Genomic DNA, 21177 nt, shown 5'->3' with positions numbered 1-21177 from the left:
TTTCTTAAATTTTGTATTGTTTTCAATTGCACCCTTCTTTGATTTTTTTTTATCTATCAGATTTGGTCCTCATGCTTTTAATTTTTTTTCTTTAAGATAGTTTTTTATTTTCTTTTTCTTTTTCAATTTCACCCCTTCATCTTTTTCTCCTTTCATATTTGATGCTTATTCTTTCCTTCTTTTATTATTATTTTTTTGCTTTGGTTAGTTTTAAATTCAGGATTTGTTTTTAAATTTTATCATTTAGCATTAGATTGATTGACAGTTAAAATTCTTAATTGGACCCGGGTTTTTAATTTCATGGGTTGTGAATTTGAAATATTAACCTAGGTTTAGAATATTCGCCCGGATCAATTATTATAAGTTGAAACAATAAATTTACTGGTTTTTCCTATAATGACTCTTATACTTGCCCTCCTTCAGTTATTGTGGATTAGCCAATTTTTAATTGATTAAAGTTATTGCTATCTTTTTTATTTTTTATTTTTTTTTGCAAAGTTAAGTTATTGTAATGCCTATAAATGCAAAGCAACACTTAACATGGGTCTAAGATTGTTATTTTTTTAAAATCACTTTTAAAACTTGAATTCAGGGCTTAATCATCATTTTAAAGGCAATTTGTTGCTTTACTTGATGTTGATAATAATTAAAAAAATAATTTTAATTTTTTCTAATTTCATCCATCGATGTTGAATTAGCTGGGAAATGGACTTCATGAATGATTTTTTTTCTTATTTGTTTAGGGTTATCACGGTCTTGAACAACTATCTATTTTAGGATTGATGCTCGAAATTGCGAGCATCTGATTTTATCATATAATTAAGTAAAAACTGTATTAGATAAAGAGTTATTAAACCTGGAAAGGTTTATGAACCGAGTCACGCGTGATTGAGGTGATCCAATGCATCATTATCTCAACAGTTTTTAAAAAAATCTTCTTGGTTTATTTTTTTAAGTTAATTTGTGTTTTTGTTGGTCATCCAGATTTCTTTTGAATTTATTAAATCAATCAATTCACAATAGGCAAGAGAAGTGAGCTATTAAAAGTTATTAATTTCTTTTATACTTTTTTTCAAATAAAACACATTTTTAAAACATATCAGGATGCAAGATCGATTGAATTATTCATGTCCTTATGAAAAGCAACTCTCTTTGTTATATATGTGTGTGTGTCATTTTTTTATATAATAGTGAATGTTTGGGTCAGCTTACGTATACCTTGACTATTGTTCTGAAACCCTAAAGTTAACGACTAAATAAATCTCTAGTGGTTTAGATATTTGTGGCATTCAAACTAGTGACGTTTAGGGAATAAATTCAAAATCTGATTAATTAAGATACACCCCTTATATTTTTTTTATTTTGTAAAATGAATCAGTATATGTAGACAACATATTAACATCTCCCTTTCATGCTTAATAAAACACCAAATTCCATTATCCATGATTGGTGGTCATTCATGTGCTCGTCCGATCGAATATAAGAAGAAAAGACATTCTTGAGACTATTAATTTGCATTTTGTCGACAAAGCCAGACCGTTCAATTTTGGTGCCACGTTAAATCAAGTTCGTCTTTTGGCTTTCAAATTCTATCCATTTTTTTTTGAAGTGGAAATTTGTCACCTAAACCTGCTGACTTACTGTTTCCCCACGCTTGGTGATCGTGGACCATATATATATATATATATGTATATATATATTCCTTTGGAAGGTTGCAATTCTAAATGTCTGTATCACCATCAGATGTCAAGTGTCATTGTCATTGACCCTTCGATTAGATAAATCTCTTCCAATTCCTTTTTCCCCGCCTTTCCCGAAGGAGTGTTGTTCGACTATTGAGGCATTTTTTTAGGCATATTTGTTTTCAGAATTTATTTTTAAAAAATTTATTTTTTAAATTTTTTTATATTTGTTTGTTATTAAAAAAATTGATCAACAAAAAACATTTTCCGGTCAATAGAAAATACTTTTCAGTCAACGAAAAACACTTTCCAGTCAAAGAAAAATTTGGCTTGGTTTCCAGGAAAATATTTTCCCTTTTGGCTGTGTTTGTTTTCCGGAAAGTGGTTTCCGGGAAACCACTTTCCAAACTTTCCTGTGTTTATTTGCCATTAGAAAAATTGGTCAACGGAAAACACTTTCCAGTCAAAGGAAAATTTAGCTTGGTTTTCAGGAAAGTGTTTTCCTAGAAAATTTGGGCGGAAAACACTTTCCGGAAGTTGTGAAAAATTTAGAAATATCATTATTTGCTGATTATATCAAATTTGATCCTCAAACTTTTGATTGCTATATATAATTTGTTTTGAATATTTATTTTTCAATTTCATCTCTTAAAATTTAATTTTTATATTAATTTTGGTCCTTATTTTTATAATTGCTATTTGCTTTTTTCTTATCATTTTTTTATTGAAATTTTTTATCTATCAAATTTGGTCCTTATTTTTTTTATTGTTACTTATTTTATTTGAAATAATTTATGAAATGTTAATTATTATTATTTTAATTTATTCACCTTTCATTTTTTTTAATTTTTTAAATTTGATCTCTATTATTCTGATTATTATTTATTTTATTTGAGATAATTTATGAAATTATATTTTTTTTCAATTTCATTCTCATTCAACTTTTTAATTTGTAAGATTTGTTCCTCATTATTTTAATAAACTTGGGAAAAATAAAACATTAATAAGTTATTTTCCAGCTCATTTTCCATGACATAACCAAACACTGGAAAGTGTTTTCCAACTTATTTTCCATTACACTACCAAACATCGAAAAATACTTTCCCGGAATTCACTTTCCCCAGAATTCACTTTTCAAAAGGAAACTACTTTCTAGGAAACAAACGGGGCCTTAATATCATTTCATACATCAAAACCATGGAGTTGCTTGAAACTCTGTTATAAATGGTGTGTTTTTTTTAAAAAATTAATTTTTATATATTTTTGGATTGTTTTGATTTGTTGATATTAAAAATATTTTTTAAATAATAATAAAATATTATTTTTAATATATTTCTAAATAAAAATACTTTAAAAAATAATAATTATCTCACTTCCAAGTACACTTTAAATTCATTTATAGTTTGACCACCAAGGATTTATTAGAAACTTCTTCTCTTGAGAAGATTCAAATAAATGATATTTTATAGATTGTAATTGTTTAGATTAAATTTAATTTGTTAAAGTAAGTATTAATTAAAAATATGATAATTAAATTAGATAGCAATCATGCTTTTAAATTAAAGTAAAATACTTAAAATTGCTATTGAATTAAAATAATATTTTAACATGCATATTAAATATTTATTAAAATATTTAAAGTTGTAACTGAATCAAATAATATTGTAATATGTATGTATACTAACATATACAAAATAAAATATTATATTTAAAATGTAAAGTATTAAACTAAAACCAGTATTATATTGTTAATATAATAGACAAAGAACAAAAAATATTGTGGTTAAGAATTAAATCATTTATTCTAAACTAACCCATTATCTATTTGCTAGGCCATTAATCCATTATTATACAGGCGGCCTGTGGATATAATTGACTTCAACGTTAGATGCAACTGGGCTCCCAGGGAATTAAAGCCCAAACACTTCCAATTATAGTACAGTCTAACGTACGCCACCTAGGTTAGAGAACCAATAAAAATACAGAGCTGACGTGCAATCCGTTGATTTCTTGACTTCTTGTGCAAATTCTCTTCAGAAGTGGGCCCCGCCAATTGAAAACCCAACTGATCAACGGCCAGAAATTGTGCTGTGGCGTTGGATAATACCATGTATCAGCACGGCGCACAATGGCTCAGCTCCCCCAATGAATAGTTATCGTTCTCCATGGATGCGCTCTGCTCCCCTTCTGTTAAATCACCGCCAGTTTCATGTACCTTTGTCTTTCTTTTAAACTTGAAGTTCGTTATTGACCGTTATATTTATACTATCAAGATCCAAACCCCCCTGGTATGTACATCTACTTTTAATTTATTTGTGTACATTACAATAATTCCGATTCATGAATCACTGAAATTCACCTTGACGTCTGATTATTTTATTGTTTTTTTGTAACTAATGAAGGTGGATTGATTGGGATTTTATTAAGGATTTGATCGCTGGATTAATCGCTGATTGTAACTAATGAAATTCACCTTGACGTTCTCCATGGATTAATCGCTGATTGTTTTTTTGTAACCAATGAATAGTTATTAAGGATTGAGTTTTGCAAAGCAATGTGGTTTTCAATTAGATGTCACCGTACTCATGGAAAGGACGGAGTTTGTCGAGGAGTCACGAGAAGATATTTCACCTGCCATCGCGGTGGTTATCCACAGATGAAACTGTCTGAAGATGGAAAGATGAAAAGGAATCGCTATTCATCACGTTGCGGCTGTTAAGCGTCCATGCGCATATTGTGAAGCGGGCGGATTTTGATGTCCCTGAATGGCATGTTACAGGCTTTAGCAACATCCACAACAATGAAATGTTAAAATCGAATGAAGTGCACCTCCTTCCTGCCTATTGCACTATTTTTTCAGATGACAAGAGTCGCATTTGCATTTTTGCAAAAGCTGGAATGTCGGTGCGACAGTTGTTACGATTGATGGAGCTAGAGAAAGGTGTGAAGCTAGGATGCTTGCCTTCTACAGAAATATATGCAAGAAACTTACTACTGTCTTTCAGAAATGTTAATCAAGACAATGATGCGATTGATCTTATTGCGATGTGCAAGAAACTGAAAGATGAAGATCACAGCTTTAAATATAACTTCAAAATTGGTCGCCACAACAGGTTAGAGGATATCGTGTGGTCTTATGCTTCATCTGTTCAATTATACGAGGCATTTAGCGATGCAATGGTTTTTGACACAACCCACCATCTGGATGCCTGTGATATGCGGTTAGGTATTTGGGTTGGAGTAGATAATCATGGGATGACCTGTTTTTTCAGTTGCGTACTTCTACGTGAAGAAGATACATAATCTTTTTCTTGGGCATTGAAGGTATGTATCTGGTGATTTGAGGATGACCTTTCTTTTTTTGTAGCCCTGTTACTAGCTTGTCATATGAAAGCCAAGTGGATATCTCAAAATAAAGGGACTGAGATGCCAAATAAAGGTTTTTTGAGTGCACAGTCTCAACTAGATTGCTTTGTAGAGGAAGTACGTACATTATCTTCTGTTTGCTTTCGTTTTATTAATTTCGATAGCCTAACTTGTCTATTTATCCTCTTTGCAGCTGGCTGATATTGTTGATTACAAGTCAGAGATGCCACAAAAGCTGAATAGTGTTTTCCTGAAACAGTTTCACCCATTGAATCACATGCAGCATCTGTTCTTACTCCATATGCCTTTGGCAAACTCCAAGAATAGCTCGTGTTAGCTCCACAGTATGCATCTTTCCCAATAGACGAATATTGTTTCCAAGTCAGACACTATACTCAGATAAATGGGGTTTGCAAAGTCATCTGGGATTCATATCAAGGGCACATCAGCTGTGGCTGCAATTGGTTTGAATTTCCAGGCATCCTCTGTAGACATGTTCTCCTTGTTCTGTCAACCAATTAACTGTTTTCAAATTCCCGATGGCGTGAAGTTAGTTCAATTACCAGTTCAAGGATGCAGTCCGAGAAAATTCAGTTGCTAGAATCCATAGCTTGTACGGTTATGGCAGAATCGGTTGAAACAGAGGAATGCCTTGATGTTGCTTGTGAGCAAATTTCCATGGTATTATCGCATATTAGAGGCCTTCCTAGACAGATACACGGTGAAAATGCCTTTAACTGCCCGTCAGACTCGCTGATTTTACCAGAGGTAGAAGATTCTGGTGGAACAGTCACTCTAGGAAAGCTAAAAGAGAGACGGCCCAGAGGTGGAGTTGGTATTTCTAGAAAAAGAAGGCACTACTCGAGTCCTTGCTGTGGGCGTTTTGGACATGATGCATCAGATTGTCCAATGATGAGAAGCGAACATTTGAATGGCTCTGAGCTAGTATACTGGTAGAGTAGGATAGTGGAGATGGTAGTTTTTATCAAAAGAAATCAGATCACTGTTGTTAGTGTCCATTTCTACAAACAGTTCATCGTTTATCCTTCCAAATGTTACTACGCAAGTATTTGAGTGCTCTCAGCCAAAAACACCTGCTCATTTATCAAGGGTTTTTACTTTCATTGAAGCGATAACATGTCCACAGCCACGTCTCATTATAGCCAAGCCTGCAAAAGAATTCCATTCGTTTGTTTTAAAATCACGGCGTTTTTAAGCAAGGTGAGTATGTGCCACAGTGCATTCCTACAAGATTACCAGGATTACAAAATATTCGAATCTCCCCATTTCTAAAGTTCACCCTATGAAAGAAGGCTCCTATTCTTATCATCTCTGATTTTTTTTAGATATCTTCCGATCATTGTTTTCTTCTTATGCCTTACAACCAAATGAAACTTTATTTGCTGCAAATTAGGAAATCAAGATGTCTCTGGGTTCAGAATACTTGAGCACAGGTATGGATCAACCACCTTGAACATTTGGACGGGAGAAACTTTATGTCTCATTTTGCTGAGAATATTTTTTATCGAGAAGAAGCGTTCCTTCAAGGCCATTACTAAATTATTTCCATCTCTGTTTATTGTTCTAATTATGCAGATACCTTACATGCTGCTTTTATTCTCTTTTTTGATGATTCAATTTCCTGCTTGATTATTGCTATTATTTTCATTGACAGTGTTAACACCATAAATTTGACCTTCCCCTATTCCCTTTTCGCTCATGTTGGCAAAGTCTTTTGCACACTTCAAGGCTTCAAGCCATGCTGGTGATAATGCACCTGCCGTACAGCTCTTCTTATGGTAAGCCCAAGTTAGATTCTTTCCGAAGTCCTTAAAATTTCATGTAGCATTAGAGTAATTTGATAATGTTCTGTGGGAAAATTTCAGTCTCGTTATTGCTATTGTTATTTATTTTTATTTTTAATGTACACCACATCTTCTTTACACGTGTTTGAGATCTTTAAATCGCTGATTTGTATTGTATTACTAGTTAAATTATTATTTTTAACATAAAAAATCCAAGTATTGTTAATATATTTTTTAATAAAATAATATAATTATCGACTTAAAAAATAATACATATTAGATAATATCTTTTTAAAATATTAATTTGGAGAAATATTAGATAATATTTTTAAAAAATATTAAGACAATAACATATTAAATCGACCCGAATTAACCTGTTAAATTTATAACTTGGATCAATAGATCATAATAACTCTATAAAAAACAAATTAAATTTAATTATTAAAATTAATTTAATATTTAATATTTAAAAAAAAGAATTAAATCAAAAAAGAAAAAAAAAACATATATACGCTGTTTTGTGAGTGTGGTAATTAATTAATAATATATACGCTGTCCTTTTCTTTTTAACACATCACCATACAATCTAATGCTTCTACATTTCTTTCGACGCTATAATAGACATTTTTACATTCTAAACAGTTCAAGACATTTACAGATATACCTTAGTCGGATGAATCGTCAGCCAAAGAAACCTTGCTTAGCCTACTTGGCAGCAATCTAACACCATTGCTCTTGATTTTTTTTTTTCCTGTTTTGGTAGTGTGGTTATAGTTATTTTTAAAATGTTTTTTATTTGGAAATATATTAAAATATTATTTTTTTTATTTTTTAAATATTATTTTTGATATTAATGCATCAAAATGATCTAAAAACATTAAAAAAATATTAATTTAAAACAAAAAAAATGAAAAAAATTTAAATTTTTTTAAAAATACTTTTAAAATAAAAGAAAAGCAGGATTTTAAATCTCCTATTTCTTCCGTGTTAAGCAAATGCAGATGCACCAAGGCAATTATCTAGCCGTTGTTTCTTGGGTCTAAAAGTTCTCCGAGAAGATTGATGAGGAATCATCATGAGGTGCTCCCTTAACATTCATTCCATAGTTGGTTGATTGAAAAGATAGTTTGGTGAAGGGCAATTCAATTTCGGCCGTTTGTGACCAATGAAAACAGCATAAAGGGAAAGCACAATGGGAAGTGTATGAGTTGACAAAGTTGAATATGACGAAGCACCATCTTTGTATGAAATTCTTTTTGATCAGAAGAACCCATGCAGATGCCATTTTAGGTCAACCGTGCCATCTTTTCTGCTCACCGTTTCAGGTGATTTCAGAACCACTATACTCTTCCCCGTTATACTGGTCCATGTGTCTGACCAAATTATAAGGCCAGACCCAGCCACCCAGAATCCTCTAAATATCGATTTCTGTCATTTTGTTCCTTCCTCTTGTTTCACTTTTCCGGATTTTGCCACCCCAGCAAGATACTGTTATACTTTGGTGTTCATAATAATATACCTTGCGATGTCAACACTCAACAGTTGATCAGGGCTTAATAAAGTGATAATCTACCAAGAATATATGCATATTGGCCATCCTTTTCACTTTTCTTTGCTGCGCATAACCGTCCATTCTTAGTTCACATCGCATACTAAAAATCATGCATCCTTTGTTGGACTGAGATTGATCAACAGGTGTGTCTTTAATAATATTAATTAATAAAGTTCTGAGATTAATGAACTTGATGAGACGCCTATCTTTATAGCACTCGTGAACTGTGCAATATGCAAGTACGATTATAATCTGACATGTCCATTAAGGACTGCTAGTGCTGATTCGAACTATGATAAAAAAGCTCACCTGTTCATTTCTATCATTGGATTGAAGTGTGTCGGAAACCTTTTGATGCTGCAAGGTGTTCACACTGACTCTGGATGAGCTGTAAAAATAACTTAAATGTACACTAAAATTCACTTTGAGATAAAGGTCTAGAAAAGAAGAAAGGACAAAATGCACTTGGAGCTAAGGAAGACTCAAAGAGAGAATTAGCAAATGCCCTTATTTGATTATCTTCATTGAGCAGAATATTATAGTTTTAAATTTCCTGAGAACCAACTATACTTGTGTGAATGCTTGACACTAAAGGCCAGAACCTGAGAATCTTTGGCCTTTAAGCAACCTTTTCACCAAGCTATTCTGCAAATTTCTGTCCTTTTTATGAAATGGGTTTTTAAAAAGCGGTCTGTATTAATTTTCTTCTTCATCCTCTTGAACCTGCATGAATTGCAATCATCTTGGAATCAACCATGGGAAAAACAAGAGCAGTCACACACGCAGATCTTGCACCAAGTCATGGAAGTACGGGTTTGGGTAGTAAAACAGCTGCCTTCCTCATGGTCTTGACCATTGTTTGTGGCCTATTTTGTTTCGTTCTTTGCCTTATAGCTGAAGCAGCTCGTTCCCAGGTAACCCTTAAACAAAAACATTTGAATTACACCTTCCACGACAGCCATATGTGACATATAACTTTGTGGGGGTATGATCTTGTAGGTGACATGGGTGAACTCTGATAGTAAAGAAAATGACGAGGATTCCCAATGTATATATACTGGCAGTGGCAAGATACCATTGTTATGCGCTGCTATTGCATTTGTAGGTCTAGCAGTTGCCATGGTTGTGGAACATATGTACATGTTGATAGCAGTGAGCAAAGCAACGCCTCCGGCTCTAGTTGTTTGGGACCCCAATTCTGCTAATTCCAAGACCATCACATGGAAGGCAGGACTTTTCTTTGTTACAACTTGGTATGATCAGTCAATTTTTGCTTCAGGTTTTGCAATTATCAGTCATCTCAACTCTTGCCAATTATCTCAACCATTAATGTATATGATTTTTAACAGGATATGCTTTGCTGTTGGGGAAATCTTGTTGTTAATTGGGCTGAGTGTGGAATCAGGGCATTTGAAGAATTGGTCTAGACCAAGGCCGAATTGCCTCATCGTTAGAGAAGGCTTGTTCTCTGCTGCAGGAATCTTTGCATTGTTAACAGTCTTCTTTGCCGCTGGATTATACTTGACAGTATTATGTGCACAAAGAACGATCCAAGAGCACGAAAACACACGGCGAGAGATACTTGAGGCCTCTGCCCTCTACGCGTCTCCGCCAAGGTCACCTCAACATCAAATGATCACTTCCATTGCGAGAGAGAATCCAGTTGTTAGAGAGGATCAGATTGAGCAATCATCATTCACATATCCACCAGCTTTCGCCAAGCAGTTACATTTGGTACTGTAAAGCACGAAAAGGATATTTATGTCGGTGCCCTTAGCTGCTTAGCAAAGCCAGAGGCAGAAGCAAGAGATCCATGGCAAGTAATCATGTGAAGGGAATTTGTATATTTACATGAAATTCTGATTGGTATAACTTTTCTTAATATTTTCTTCTAAGAATATTAACCTGGTGAGAGTTGTAGGTTGTTTTACGGCAAAAAAAAAATTGAAAAGAAAATTACGGTCATGTATCTATTATAGAATATACTAGATAGGACCTCCATTACGCTGCTAGCCTGTAGATTGTTTTCAATATTAAAAAAAAAAATGCTAAAATAACACAGTTTTAAAAAAAAAACTATTTTTTTTTTAAATACAAGTTATTTATTCGATTAGATTTAATAAATATAACTAATTTAAATAATACAAATAAAAAAATATAACAATAATAAACAAACTAGAAAAATAACAGCAAAAAAAATAAAAACAAACTCGATATAAGTCCATCTTATTTAGTAAGTCAAATTTGCAACTTGGTTTTGATACAGGAGTAATCCTATTGAAATCAAATTAAATAATATTATGAAACTCAGTTATCAAACAACTCAATATTGAAGGGCGAAACTAATAAAAAAATAATTAAAAAAAAAAGAAAAAAATTAGATCAATTCAGGTTAACTCGCTAGCCCCACGAACATGGACACAAGATTGGAGTAACTCCATAGAAAAGAAAGTGAAAAGTAAAGCACAAAGACCAATTCTCAACAAATCAAATGTTGTAGTGTGAAATTGAAAAAATAATTAAAAAAAAGAAAAAAAATTCAAAGTTAACTTATGTTAACCTTCAAAACTCATAACCCTAATCATGAGCCTAAGACTAACCCTATAGAAAGAAAACCCAAAAAAATAATAAAGCAAAATACTGAGGGAAAAAATGAAAAAAAATGCAATAAGAAAAAAGATCCATAACAAAAGAAATAGTAGTAAAAAGAATGATGACTAAATTTAATATAAAATAATTTAAAATCAAATGCTGAAAGATGAATTGAAAATAAGATTCAATTAGAAAAATGATAAAAAATAAATAAATAAATAGTAATCAAAATAATAAAGATCATATTTGATATAAAAATTAAATGAAACCAAATGATGAATGAGAAAATTAAAGAAAAAAATCAATCAAAACGGATAAAAATAAAAAAAATAGCAATTTAATGAATGAGAATCAAATTGGATACAAAAAACAAATAAAATGACACATTTATATTTTGACAAGTAGAAGAGAGAAAATAAGAAGAATAAAAAGGTCTATCGAAGCCCAACTATTATGCTACCATGTATAAACGCCACACCACCAAGAAGATCATGGTTAAACGCTTTTAACGTTGTCGCTGAAGAGTGCATACATCACCCACTCGCTAGCGTGTGCAACTTTTATTTTTAAAATAATATTTATATTTATTAAAAGACCAAATAGCCTCTCAGTCAATTTGATAATTAAAAAAAAAACTAATTTGAAAATACAAAACATGGGTGTTAGTTAGAAATTTTTTGCTTATAAAGGTAATTTATCATTATATTGTGCTTTTAAAATATATAAAAAATTAAATTATCTCTGATGAGTTTTATAATAACTAGTGGATTTTGAGAAAAATATCGTATTATCTTTAATAATAAGTTCATCAACTTTTTGTTGATGTATAAAACAGTAATATGTATATGTAAACACAATAAATCTTCAATGCCAATCAATTTTTTTTACTATATCAAACAATATTATACCGAAAAAAAAAACAGGCAGAAAAAAAATGATTTTTTATTAATTAATTCAAGCAAGTCATCTGATAATATATTAACATATAAAATATATTTTTATGAATGTACAAATTATGTCAAGACCCGATTGGATAGAAATATTTAGTTTTGACGTGCGAGGATTAGTTTGAAGATTTCTTTACAGATAAAATAAAATAAAAAAGTTATTAGTCATATAAAAAGCAAAAGGTCAAATAAAGCAATAAAAATACATAAAATATTGCGCACGCGCGCACACATATAAATCATATACTAAAAAACAAAATATAAATTTAATTTAGAGAGATACAAGAATTTTAGGCATATGTTTTCATCTATATACGAATGGAAATATCTCCAGTTCATGAATACTTACTCATACGTGCTCTATCTATATACGAATGGAAATATGTTTTCATATATATATATATATATATATAAATTGACAATCACATTAAATATGATATTGTTGAAGTGATTTAGTGAAGTGAGATTAATATATTAAAATGAAATTAAATAAGTGATCATCAATCAGTGCATGGAAACCAATTTAAGTGGATAGAATGGATGGCACTCCCTATAGTTATTTTTCGATTTAAGAGTAACAAGCAATCACAAGAGATAAGAAGGGGAAAAAAGAAATGAATCAGATTGAGAGTAATTAAGGAGGAAAAAAACAAGGATGGAAGATGGAAATCAGTGGTGAGGCGTTTTCCTCAGCCAAGTTTGTCTTTGTAGAACAATAATCAACCATCTAATTAATTGGTGTATAATTACTGTAATAAAATAGTAATTCAAGACTTTATACGGCAATAAAATTCAAAACTTCAATGGAACCAATAATGCAAGAATCAAATCCATAAAACACTTTACAGGGAAATAAAATTCATAAAAAAATGAGTCACTAACTCGCCTCTTTACGAACAAATTTAACAAAATAAAATAATGAAATTATGAACGTCTAGAGGGGGCCTGCCAAGGAAAACCTTCTTATATCCAATGCCCATCTTCAATATCTGGAAGCTTTACTGCGAATTCAACTTGTTTCATCAAATATCATCACCTGTAAGATATACCGTAAGAATATGTATCGGCACGCGTTAAACCAGCCAAAAACAGGGTAAAAAGGGTCCACGTTACCTTGCTACAAACAGGACAGGTTTGGCTTCTCTCCATCCACTCGTATATACAACTAAGGTGGTAATGGTGGTTACATTGCGTGACTATCCTTGGATTTTCAACACTGTACTCTGCCAACAGATATTTCAAATGAGAAAATCAACAGACTCCACCCAAATGATAAGAAAGTTTGATGAAAACGTGACCGATTGATCACCTTCTAGGCACGTGGGACAAACATCCTCCTCGTCTATGGATGCATGAAGGTAACGATCTCCAGGTTCTGCCTTTTCTTTTGAGACGCTAATTGGGGCCTTTGGATTGTTTTCATTTGATTTACCTTCTTCGGGCACAAATTCTAGGGCAATACAGTCTTTACCTTGCACTGCTCGTTCTGTATCTTGGTGTGTTTGGCCTGCGGTATTGGAGGGTCCGGGATTGGCTTCGAATGGCAAGATTCCTGGAGCAATCATGCTAGTTTCGGATTGTGTAATATTAAAAACTGCTGCATTGGATTCCACTGAAGGGGTTGGTGGCCCTCTGTTGTGTGCAGGGAGGGCAGGAGTTTCCTCGTTGCTGAATACTGCTGCGTACTGTGAGAAAAGGACGGTGTAAGATGCATCATGGGAAATGATATAGAAGGAAAGTGCACGTTTTCAATTAGTAGTAACAACAAATTCATTTGAAAATAGCTGCGAATCAACTCATGAATAGGACAGTTTGGTGTGTGAAATTGGAGCGATAATTCTGGCTTGATTTCTTAAAAATTAGCATGATTACTAATCATATGAGAATATAGCAAGCCAAGCTGTACAGTTTGATTAACTAGAAGATATACCTTGTTGAATAATGTGTACATGAAGCCCCTGTGGGAACTGTTGACATTCCCTCCTGGGTCATCATTATGAAAGCAACAACAAAGAGAAACCATTATCCAGCTCCGAATTTCCTCTGCAGTTAAATAATGCAACTGCTCTCTTTAAATTTAGGCTCTGAATCAATATATGTAATCTAGAATTTGATCAGTTCGGAAAGAAAAGAATACTTAGCTACTTTGCCAATCTGTTAATCGAATCAAAAGAGTAACCCACGAATGTATGGTAATTATATGCTATAAGAAATTAAGAATGACTTGGACCAAAACCAAAGTTCGACATAAAGAATATTATAACATTCCACATCATAGCAAAGGTATCAAACAATAATAATGGAAATAGCAGAAATCGCTTACTTCTGTTGTGGTTATATAGTTGAAGGGTAGTGATCTGATAATTATTAATCATATGGAGAAGGGGAAAAAAAGAAGCTTTTGTTCTAAATACAATTAAAGGTAATGCAGTACTGGCTAGATATCAACAGCATCAACTATATAGAGAGAGAGGGGGGATCGTTAAATATTGTTCATGAAGATGTTTATGGAGGATGATGATGACATACAGTTATTATGATGATCATCGGAAACAGATTGATCACCAAGACTTGTGAAACATGATGTGTTTGTGGATTAATTAAGAGAAGACAGACACATACCTAGTGATCAAAACACAGAGAGATCAAAAAAAGAAGAGTGCCGCTGATCAACTAGCTAGGAATTAACACTATTCGTTGACACCGAAAACATCATTAAAAAAAGGAAAAGATTTAGGGAGGAAGAAACCAAAAAGAGAAGGATAAAAAAAAGACTGGGAAAAGACATCCGAGTTGGACTGGGACTAGTACTATCAAGATTCGCAAGTCGAGACGTTTGTGCTGGAAGACGACCCGTAGCGACGGATGATTCTTCGCCGACAAAAACGAGAGAAACGAAAAGGATTTTGTGGGTCCTTCTTGCTAACCTTTTCCTACAGGCCATTGTCTCGCTGTGTCTTGTCGACCCAAACTCTTGGACCAGAAGCAGCCCAGAACTTATTTGTCTCGATTATCTGCGAGCAGTGCCTGACCCAGACAAAATGGCCCAACCGAAATATACCCAACAATCGAATTATACGACGCCATAATGCAGAAACATCATTTGTAACTTCAAGGGATGGCCCGGAGTTTAAAGAGGATTGCTTAATACTAGTTCTCAGGTATATGGACTCTATGAGTTTGTTAAATATTATTATATCAGTAGTTAAAATATTAAAAAAAAATATAACATTCACGGCTTAAAAAAATAGAACATTCATTTCTAATAGTTGATAAAAAAAAATGATAGAGGCTTTTTTTTAATTATAAAGGGATTTGCAAGCAATACTGTAGTCATGTTTTTATTTTTTATTGAATCAAATATAAAAATTGAAAGCCATGATCTATAAATTATGTGAATGAGGGGAAAAAAAGTGTTTTTCATGCTATTTTTATTTTTATGTAGACTTAAAATCAAAGGTTCTTCTATGGTGGTGTTCAAAAAAAAAAAAAGTATATGGTGCTGTAAAAAGAAAGGGCAAACATCAAATATACCACTAAACTATTAGAGTATTATCATTTTTACATTCAAATTATTTTTTATATTAATTTTATCACTAAACAAGCGTGGTTTCTCAAAAAACAATTATTAAAATACTTAACGGAACGTTAATATTCAACAAAATGATGTCTTTTTTTATTTTAAAAAAAAGTACAATTTGAATAAAAATATGGACGCTTAAAAATAAATAGAAGTCTTTAATTAAAATCTCTTAAGAAATTATGTAAGATTGATATAAAGAATCATTTAGTGGCAATATCGAGACTATCTACATAGTTAGATGGTATTTTTTTAGGTTTACCTAAAAAGAAAAGCTCTAATGGTCTAAAAAAACAAAAAAAAAAAGTGTATTGAATATTCTATTTATAAAATTTGAAATTAGATATTGAATCGGGAAATGAAAAAAAAATGAAACATGGAAAATGAAAAAAAAAAAGTATATAGGAAACTTATATTAGAAAAGGCCTAAAAATTAAATAGAGAGAACACGTATTTAAGAAATTATATTGGAAATATAGAAGATCTACTTGTATTATATAAGTATATAATAGTCATTTAAACAATTTAAGGGTATTATATTATCTCAAAAGAATAAATAGCACCTACTTTCTTGACTATCAGGAGTCCGGGACTAACACTTTTGCGTTCCACTTCGAAGCAACATGTAAATCTTCGCTGCCGATTTCACTCTTTAATTTCTACCAATACGTGAGTGTGTGTGTATTGATTAATAAATTCTTCATTAGCTGATGCATGTTTCTGCTGAAAACTAAAGCCCATAAAATCACAATTCACATAAATTAAACGGGTTTTCTTAAATTAGTTTCAGATATATTCCATTACTTGGATGAATAGCTAGCACCATGATAATTGCAAAGATCGAGTGAAAGGTGGTGAGTGTAACCTAGGATCTGGTATCCAAGAAAACTTTGCTGGGGCTGCTGGCTCTAGCCAGTACATATATATGTCGATCGTGATTAAGGCTCGGAGCATAAATAGAAGGGAAAGTCAGGACCACCAATTTAATCCAATATATATGATCCATCCATGGAAGAATCTTCATGTTGCTGGATTGCCTCGCGGTGGCCACGACCTAATTCAGAAACTATGCAAGTCCAGAAATCATCTTTACATGCACACACATGCAATGCAATGAAAGGGCTGAAAGGACCTCTTACCCGTTAATTAAATCTACAAAGTTAGTGAGGGTAGTTGAAGCTTACTTTAAAAAATAATGCAAGACTTTTGCCAATTTTGCAAAGGAAAGTCTATGCATGTCCCAGAGCTCCCTTTAATTTATTCTCTGATATTCGATCTAAGCTCAACAGTGTTTTACTTTGCAAGACTACATCATCATGAGCATGGCTCTTTCCAAAAGTATACACAAAATTAATTCAAGCGCTTAGTTTATGAGTTCATAATGTATTAATGTTCTGTGAAATGATGAAGCTCTAGCTAGCGTTTGAAGCAAGTTTGGTATATTGCATAGAACACAACTTTATATCAGTGTCCCCTACCTAAATACTAATCTTTTATTGATCATTAATTGCCTATGGTTGGTGACGACTGTAAACAGGATTTCTCTGATATCCTTGGCAGAATAATTACCATGATCTCACCTAATGAATCTCTTGAATTACATATCTCACCTAATCGAATAGATGCTCCGGTGAATTTTCAACTTTTTTCTTTTTTCAGTGGTAGTATTTATTAATATATTTATTTGCTACTTTAATAATTTTATGATGATCGTATAATTAATGAGTCCCAAGGCTACATATATAAATACTAAACACAAAAATAATCCATCTATTGCAAATTTACTTTTAATTGATTTCTTTCCTCGATTCAATGGAAAGCACAAGAAATATCAAGGCATGGTGGGTGACATTTTTTTTTAATCTAGAGGGTGTTGGAGATTTTTTATTTTTTAAAAATTATTTGTAATTTTATTAAATCAAAATAATCTAAAAATATATATAAAAATATATTTTTATAAAATATATATCATTCGAACCGTTTCTAAACTTCAAGCTAGTTTTACTATCAGACAACTTTGTCCAATCTTTATCTTTTTTAACGAGCTAGGTTATAATTACATACATTAATTCTCAATTGAATTATGGACAAGTACTCATGTTTTAACCCGTGTAATTAACATTGATTTTTTTTTTCAAATCTCTTGCGGGGTAATTAAGGAACTAATCCGTTGCTATTAGAACATAACTGATCGAGTTTGGAGATCGACTCGGAACAGAGAATGGTGAATAGCTCGACTCCAGGTCGATTAATTTCTCTGAAATCTGGTACCATATACCGTTCAAGAGCCATTCTGCAAGAAGACCGCATTAATCCAACAGCCACCAAGCCAAACCGTGCTGGCCAAAAATGATCATCACCAGCTGTTCCATGCTCCCTGTACATATCAGAAAATTCTTTCACTAGATTTGATCAAGACAGTCTATATGATCATGTATGCCTCACAACTAGGTATGAAATTAAGAAATATTAGAGTCGGAAACAAGAGTGGAAAGCACACAACTAGCAAAAACATTCGATTGCCTGCTTTAACAATTACATATGCCACGTATATTGTGAAGTATATAGCTAGCTGGTCAAATTTTAGAGTGATGGGCCTACAGCTTCATGACCAGCACGTTCCTCAATAGCCCCACAGGTAAAAAATAATAAAAGAAACAGAGGACCAACATGATTAAATAACAAAAGAAAGATAAAAAGAAGGAAAAAGCATAGCATAAATAGCCATATGGTCCTTAGCTGCCCAAAGCCAACATCTAGAAATCTGGTTCAGCAACAGGCAGCTGGCCTTTATCATTAGTGAACAATCTCCTCTCTTCTTCTTCGCCTTCTCCTTTCTTATAATTAATAATCGGTGCCTCCTTACACCCCATCTCAGGAGATGGGCAAGATAGGCACAAGACTACCAGGTTTCTGTCTAAACAGGATTAGGCCTCATGTTAGAGTCCGTTCACCACCTATACAAGCCAAGGCTAATTTGAATTCTACTAAAAATGATCAAAAGACAGAGAATCCTGAGAATGTCGGCCTTGGAGAAGAGAAGTCCGGGAAGTCGGAGCTGGAAAAACCCGTGGAGTTACTTGGTAGGAAAATCATGATTGTGGTTGATTCAAGTATTGAAGCTAAGGGAGCTCTACAATGGGCACTCTCTCACACTGTTCAAAGCCAGGATCTTGTTGTTCTTCTTCATGTAACCAAAGCATCATCTAAACAAGGTTGGTGTGCGTAATGTTATTTTTTTTAACTTCTACATCATGCAACTATATATATTGTTGGGCAATTAAACTGAAGGGTTTTAACATTTGTGACCGCAGCCACAGGGGAAGAGCCCCGAAAGGATAGAGCTCCTAGGGCTTGCGAGCTTGTAAATTCTCTGAAAAATATGTGTCAGTTGAAGAGACCTGAGGTGAGTGTGATTAGTTCAGTTCAGGTAGCTTGTCTTATCTTATTTATTTCTAGAAATTGGGATATAAAACGTGGCTTGCACATGCAGATACAAATTGAGATTGCAGTGGTGGAAGGAAAAGAGAAAGGTCCATTGATAGTGGAAGAGGCCAAGAAACAAGGGGCGGCACTTCTAGTTCTGGGGCAGAAAAAGAGGTCCATGACATGGCGGCTGATCATGATGTGGGCAAGCAATAAAGTCACTGGTGGTGTGGTGGAATACTGCATCCAAAACGCCGATTGTATGGCAATAGCTGTGAGGAGGAAAGGCAAAAAACATGGAGGTTACTTGATCACCACTAAGCGTCACAAAGATTTCTGGCTCTTAGCTTAACTATAATAAACATATGTAGCATATCAATTTGATGTTTCCTTTTTCCTGTGGAGTTTTTGTTTTGTAACATTGTTTGTAAATTAATGATAAAGTCTGCTCTGCTGAGAAATTATCAAAAGGGGATGGGGATTGGGGTGCGAATGAAAAGTTAAGGTGTGTAATTATGCAGGGCATCTGCTATTATGGCTAAGGGAGACACAGTGGGGTCCCTTGATTCCTTTAGGGTCTCCTCCGTATGCTACAGTAACTGTCTAAAGCGCATGGTTCCTGAGCGTTTTTCACGACAGCGATACTCTGTTAGGTTAGGCCATGGTCCATGGCTGGGGTACTCCCCGTGATCCACCTAGAACCGCCATTGTTGTCACTTGAAGATAAGATGCTATTCTTGCATAGTTTAGTACGTACTCTTGAATTTGAGGATGCAACTTTAATGGGACCAACTACGACTATAATTGGTGACATTGTAGGATTAATTTTAGACAAATCAAATTGCTGCACTTCCTCGAAGGGCCCTGTCCTTCTTAAAGAAGTCAAATGAGTTCGAATGCTACAGGTTCAAGCGAGTTAGGTTTGATTTCTTCAAAACCAATCAATTACTAGAATCAGTTTGTCAAATCCATCTGAACAGATTCGTAATTGAATCGGAGTAGCGATTGATCGGTCAAAACCCGACTAGTTGACTTTCTTTTTTACTCGAAATGAAAATCAGACCCATGGATCAGCCGAAGGACCCAAAAGGTTGATTCAATAACACGACGACTTGGAGATCTTGATACTCGGCTGGTTCAGGTTAAAACATGGAGGCAACTTAACTGAAACCAGAGCTAATTTTGATGCCTCTGCTCACATGGCTCGGTATTCAATAAACAATGTGTTCATTATGAGTTGGGTCAGGTGTTTGCTTTTTCTTCGGCAATGCGTCGTGTACTGCTGAGTCCTTCTCCACGAGCACTTTTCTTTTCATGCCAGCCCCACTCCTAGCCTCTGAATTCCACACAAATGTTTGGGCGTTGCCGTATGCATTCTGATCAGAGGTTGAAATCCCGGAGGGTGGTCCATTCCATGGCCAGCAACGGCACTAATAATTCAGGCGTGTCAGCCTACAGGGCAGATAAAGTCAATTCCAGAGAAGAACTGATTTACCCAATTTGTTCCGTGCATCTGATATAAGTGCAGTCACCAGTAGTTGATTGTATGGTAGCTTCTATTTATTTTTTAAAAAATATATTTTTTATTTTAATAAATATCTTATTGATGTTTTTATAAGTAATTTAATAAAACAAGTCATGTTATCATGATTTATTTTAATTTTTTTATATATAATTATCACGGTATTAGAAAAATATATCAGCATTAGATTGATATCAAGAAAATATCTTAGCATCGCGGTGTGGTCTAATTTTTAAAAATTTTAGTTAAATAAATTTTTTTTAAAAAAAATTAGGTTATTAAACTTTGTGGAGTTAGTGACTTGATTTGCAAGTTTGACAATGTAACCCTGGTTACCCCAGTTCGCGAGTTTAGAGGGGTACTTTTTTTTATTTTTTTCTAATTGAACTAGATTAAGTGATTATCTATTTTTTTATCATATAGATTAAAAAATAGTTTTGAAAAAAAAACATATTATTAAATTTTAGAAAGTCAATGGGTCTATTGACGAGTTTGGGGAGTTTAACTTTTTTTAAAATTTTTATTTTATTTTATCATTCAACATTAGACTGATTGAGAATTGAGTTTCATAATTTGTTTCGTTTTGTTTTCTATAAGGTTATCATAATTTTTTTTAAAATCTAAATATTAGTTTGACTTTCGATTTTGTGATCGTCTATTTTCATTATCATATAGTTAAATAAACAATAGTTTAGAAAAAAAAGT

The 21177-nt window shown here is 33.1% G+C and overlaps 3 protein-coding genes across 11 annotated transcripts; 2 read left to right on the top strand and 1 right to left on the bottom strand.

Moving 5' to 3' along the window:
• Positions 1-3686: 3686 nt before the first annotated feature.
• Positions 3687-10370, top strand: LOC7482256 (uncharacterized). Of its 8 annotated transcripts, none has more exons than XM_052456746.1 (8): positions 3690-3970; positions 4085-5006; positions 5242-6269; positions 6463-6502; positions 6780-6847; positions 9180-9319; positions 9405-9658; positions 9755-10370. In XM_052456746.1, the coding sequence occupies exons 5-8, from the start codon at positions 6808-6810 to the stop codon at positions 10146-10148; spliced, it is 828 nt and encodes a 275-aa protein (XP_052312706.1). In that variant the 5' UTR covers positions 3690-3970; positions 4085-5006; positions 5242-6269; positions 6463-6502; positions 6780-6807; the 3' UTR covers positions 10149-10370. The 8 variants fall into 8 exon arrangements, with proteins under 8 accessions (XP_052312707.1, XP_024466859.1, XP_024466855.1 ...); XM_024611088.2 differs by having other exon boundaries at positions 6724-6847; XM_024611091.2 differs by adding an exon at positions 7846-8178 and having other exon boundaries at positions 3689-3970; positions 5242-6847; positions 9755-10287.
• Positions 10371-12718: 2348 nt separating this feature from the next.
• Positions 12719-14814, bottom strand: LOC7485870 (E3 ubiquitin-protein ligase At3g02290). 2 transcript variants are annotated; one of them, XM_024609231.2, is made up of 5 exons: positions 14268-14814; positions 13875-13987; positions 13254-13629; positions 13058-13167; positions 12719-12980 (listed from the first exon to the last, which is right to left on the bottom strand). In XM_024609231.2, the coding sequence occupies exons 1-5, from the start codon at positions 14317-14319 to the stop codon at positions 12954-12956; spliced, it is 678 nt and encodes a 225-aa protein (XP_024464999.1). In that variant the 5' UTR covers positions 14320-14814; the 3' UTR covers positions 12719-12953. The 2 variants fall into 2 exon arrangements, with proteins under 2 accessions (XP_024464999.1, XP_002314992.2); XM_002314956.4 differs by having other exon boundaries at positions 14567-14812.
• A 3448-nt stretch (positions 14815-18262) lies between these two features.
• LOC7482255 (universal stress protein PHOS32) lies at positions 18263-19420 on the top strand. Its single transcript, XM_002315979.4, has 3 exons — positions 18263-18739; positions 18839-18930; positions 19018-19420. The coding sequence occupies exons 1-3, from the start codon at positions 18406-18408 to the stop codon at positions 19300-19302; spliced, it is 711 nt and encodes a 236-aa protein (XP_002316015.2). The 5' UTR covers positions 18263-18405; the 3' UTR covers positions 19303-19420.
• The last annotated feature ends 1757 nt before the right edge of the window (positions 19421-21177 follow it).

Source organism: Populus trichocarpa, chromosome 10 (assembly GCF_000002775.5).
Source record: "Populus trichocarpa isolate Nisqually-1 chromosome 10, P.trichocarpa_v4.1, whole genome shotgun sequence".
NCBI lineage: Eukaryota > Viridiplantae > Streptophyta > Magnoliopsida > Malpighiales > Salicaceae > Populus > Populus trichocarpa.
This window is presented reverse-complemented; position numbering and strand designations above follow the sequence as displayed.

Bases quoted from the DNA above. Each gene is read 5' to 3' on its own strand.
- LOC7485870 (XM_024609231.2), bottom strand. From the start codon at position 14,319: ATGATTAATAATTATCAGATCACTACCCTTCAACTATATAACCACAAC. The intron at 13,988-14,267 runs GTAAGCGATTTC...ATTTAACTGCAG, and splicing joins ACTATATAACCACAACAGAA to AGGAAATTCGGAGCTGGATA. The intron at 13,630-13,874 runs GTATATCTTCTA...CTTTTCTCACAG, and splicing joins TGTACACATTATTCAACAAG to TACGCAGCAGTATTCAGCAA.
- LOC7482255 (XM_002315979.4), top strand. From the start codon at position 18,406: ATGGGCAAGATAGGCACAAGACTACCAGGTTTCTGTCTAAACAGGATT. The intron at 18,740-18,838 runs GTTGGTGTGCGT...TTGTGACCGCAG, and splicing joins CAAAGCATCATCTAAACAAG to CCACAGGGGAAGAGCCCCGA. The intron at 18,931-19,017 runs GTGAGTGTGATT...TTGCACATGCAG, and splicing joins GTCAGTTGAAGAGACCTGAG to ATACAAATTGAGATTGCAGT.
- LOC7482256 (XM_024611087.2), top strand. From the start codon at position 6,808: ATGCTGGTGATAATGCACCTGCCGTACAGCTCTTCTTATG. The intron at 6,848-9,179 runs GTAAGCCCAAGT...AAACAAGAGCAG, and splicing joins GCCGTACAGCTCTTCTTATG to TCACACACGCAGATCTTGCA. The intron at 9,320-9,404 runs GTAACCCTTAAA...ATGATCTTGTAG, and splicing joins CTGAAGCAGCTCGTTCCCAG to GTGACATGGGTGAACTCTGA.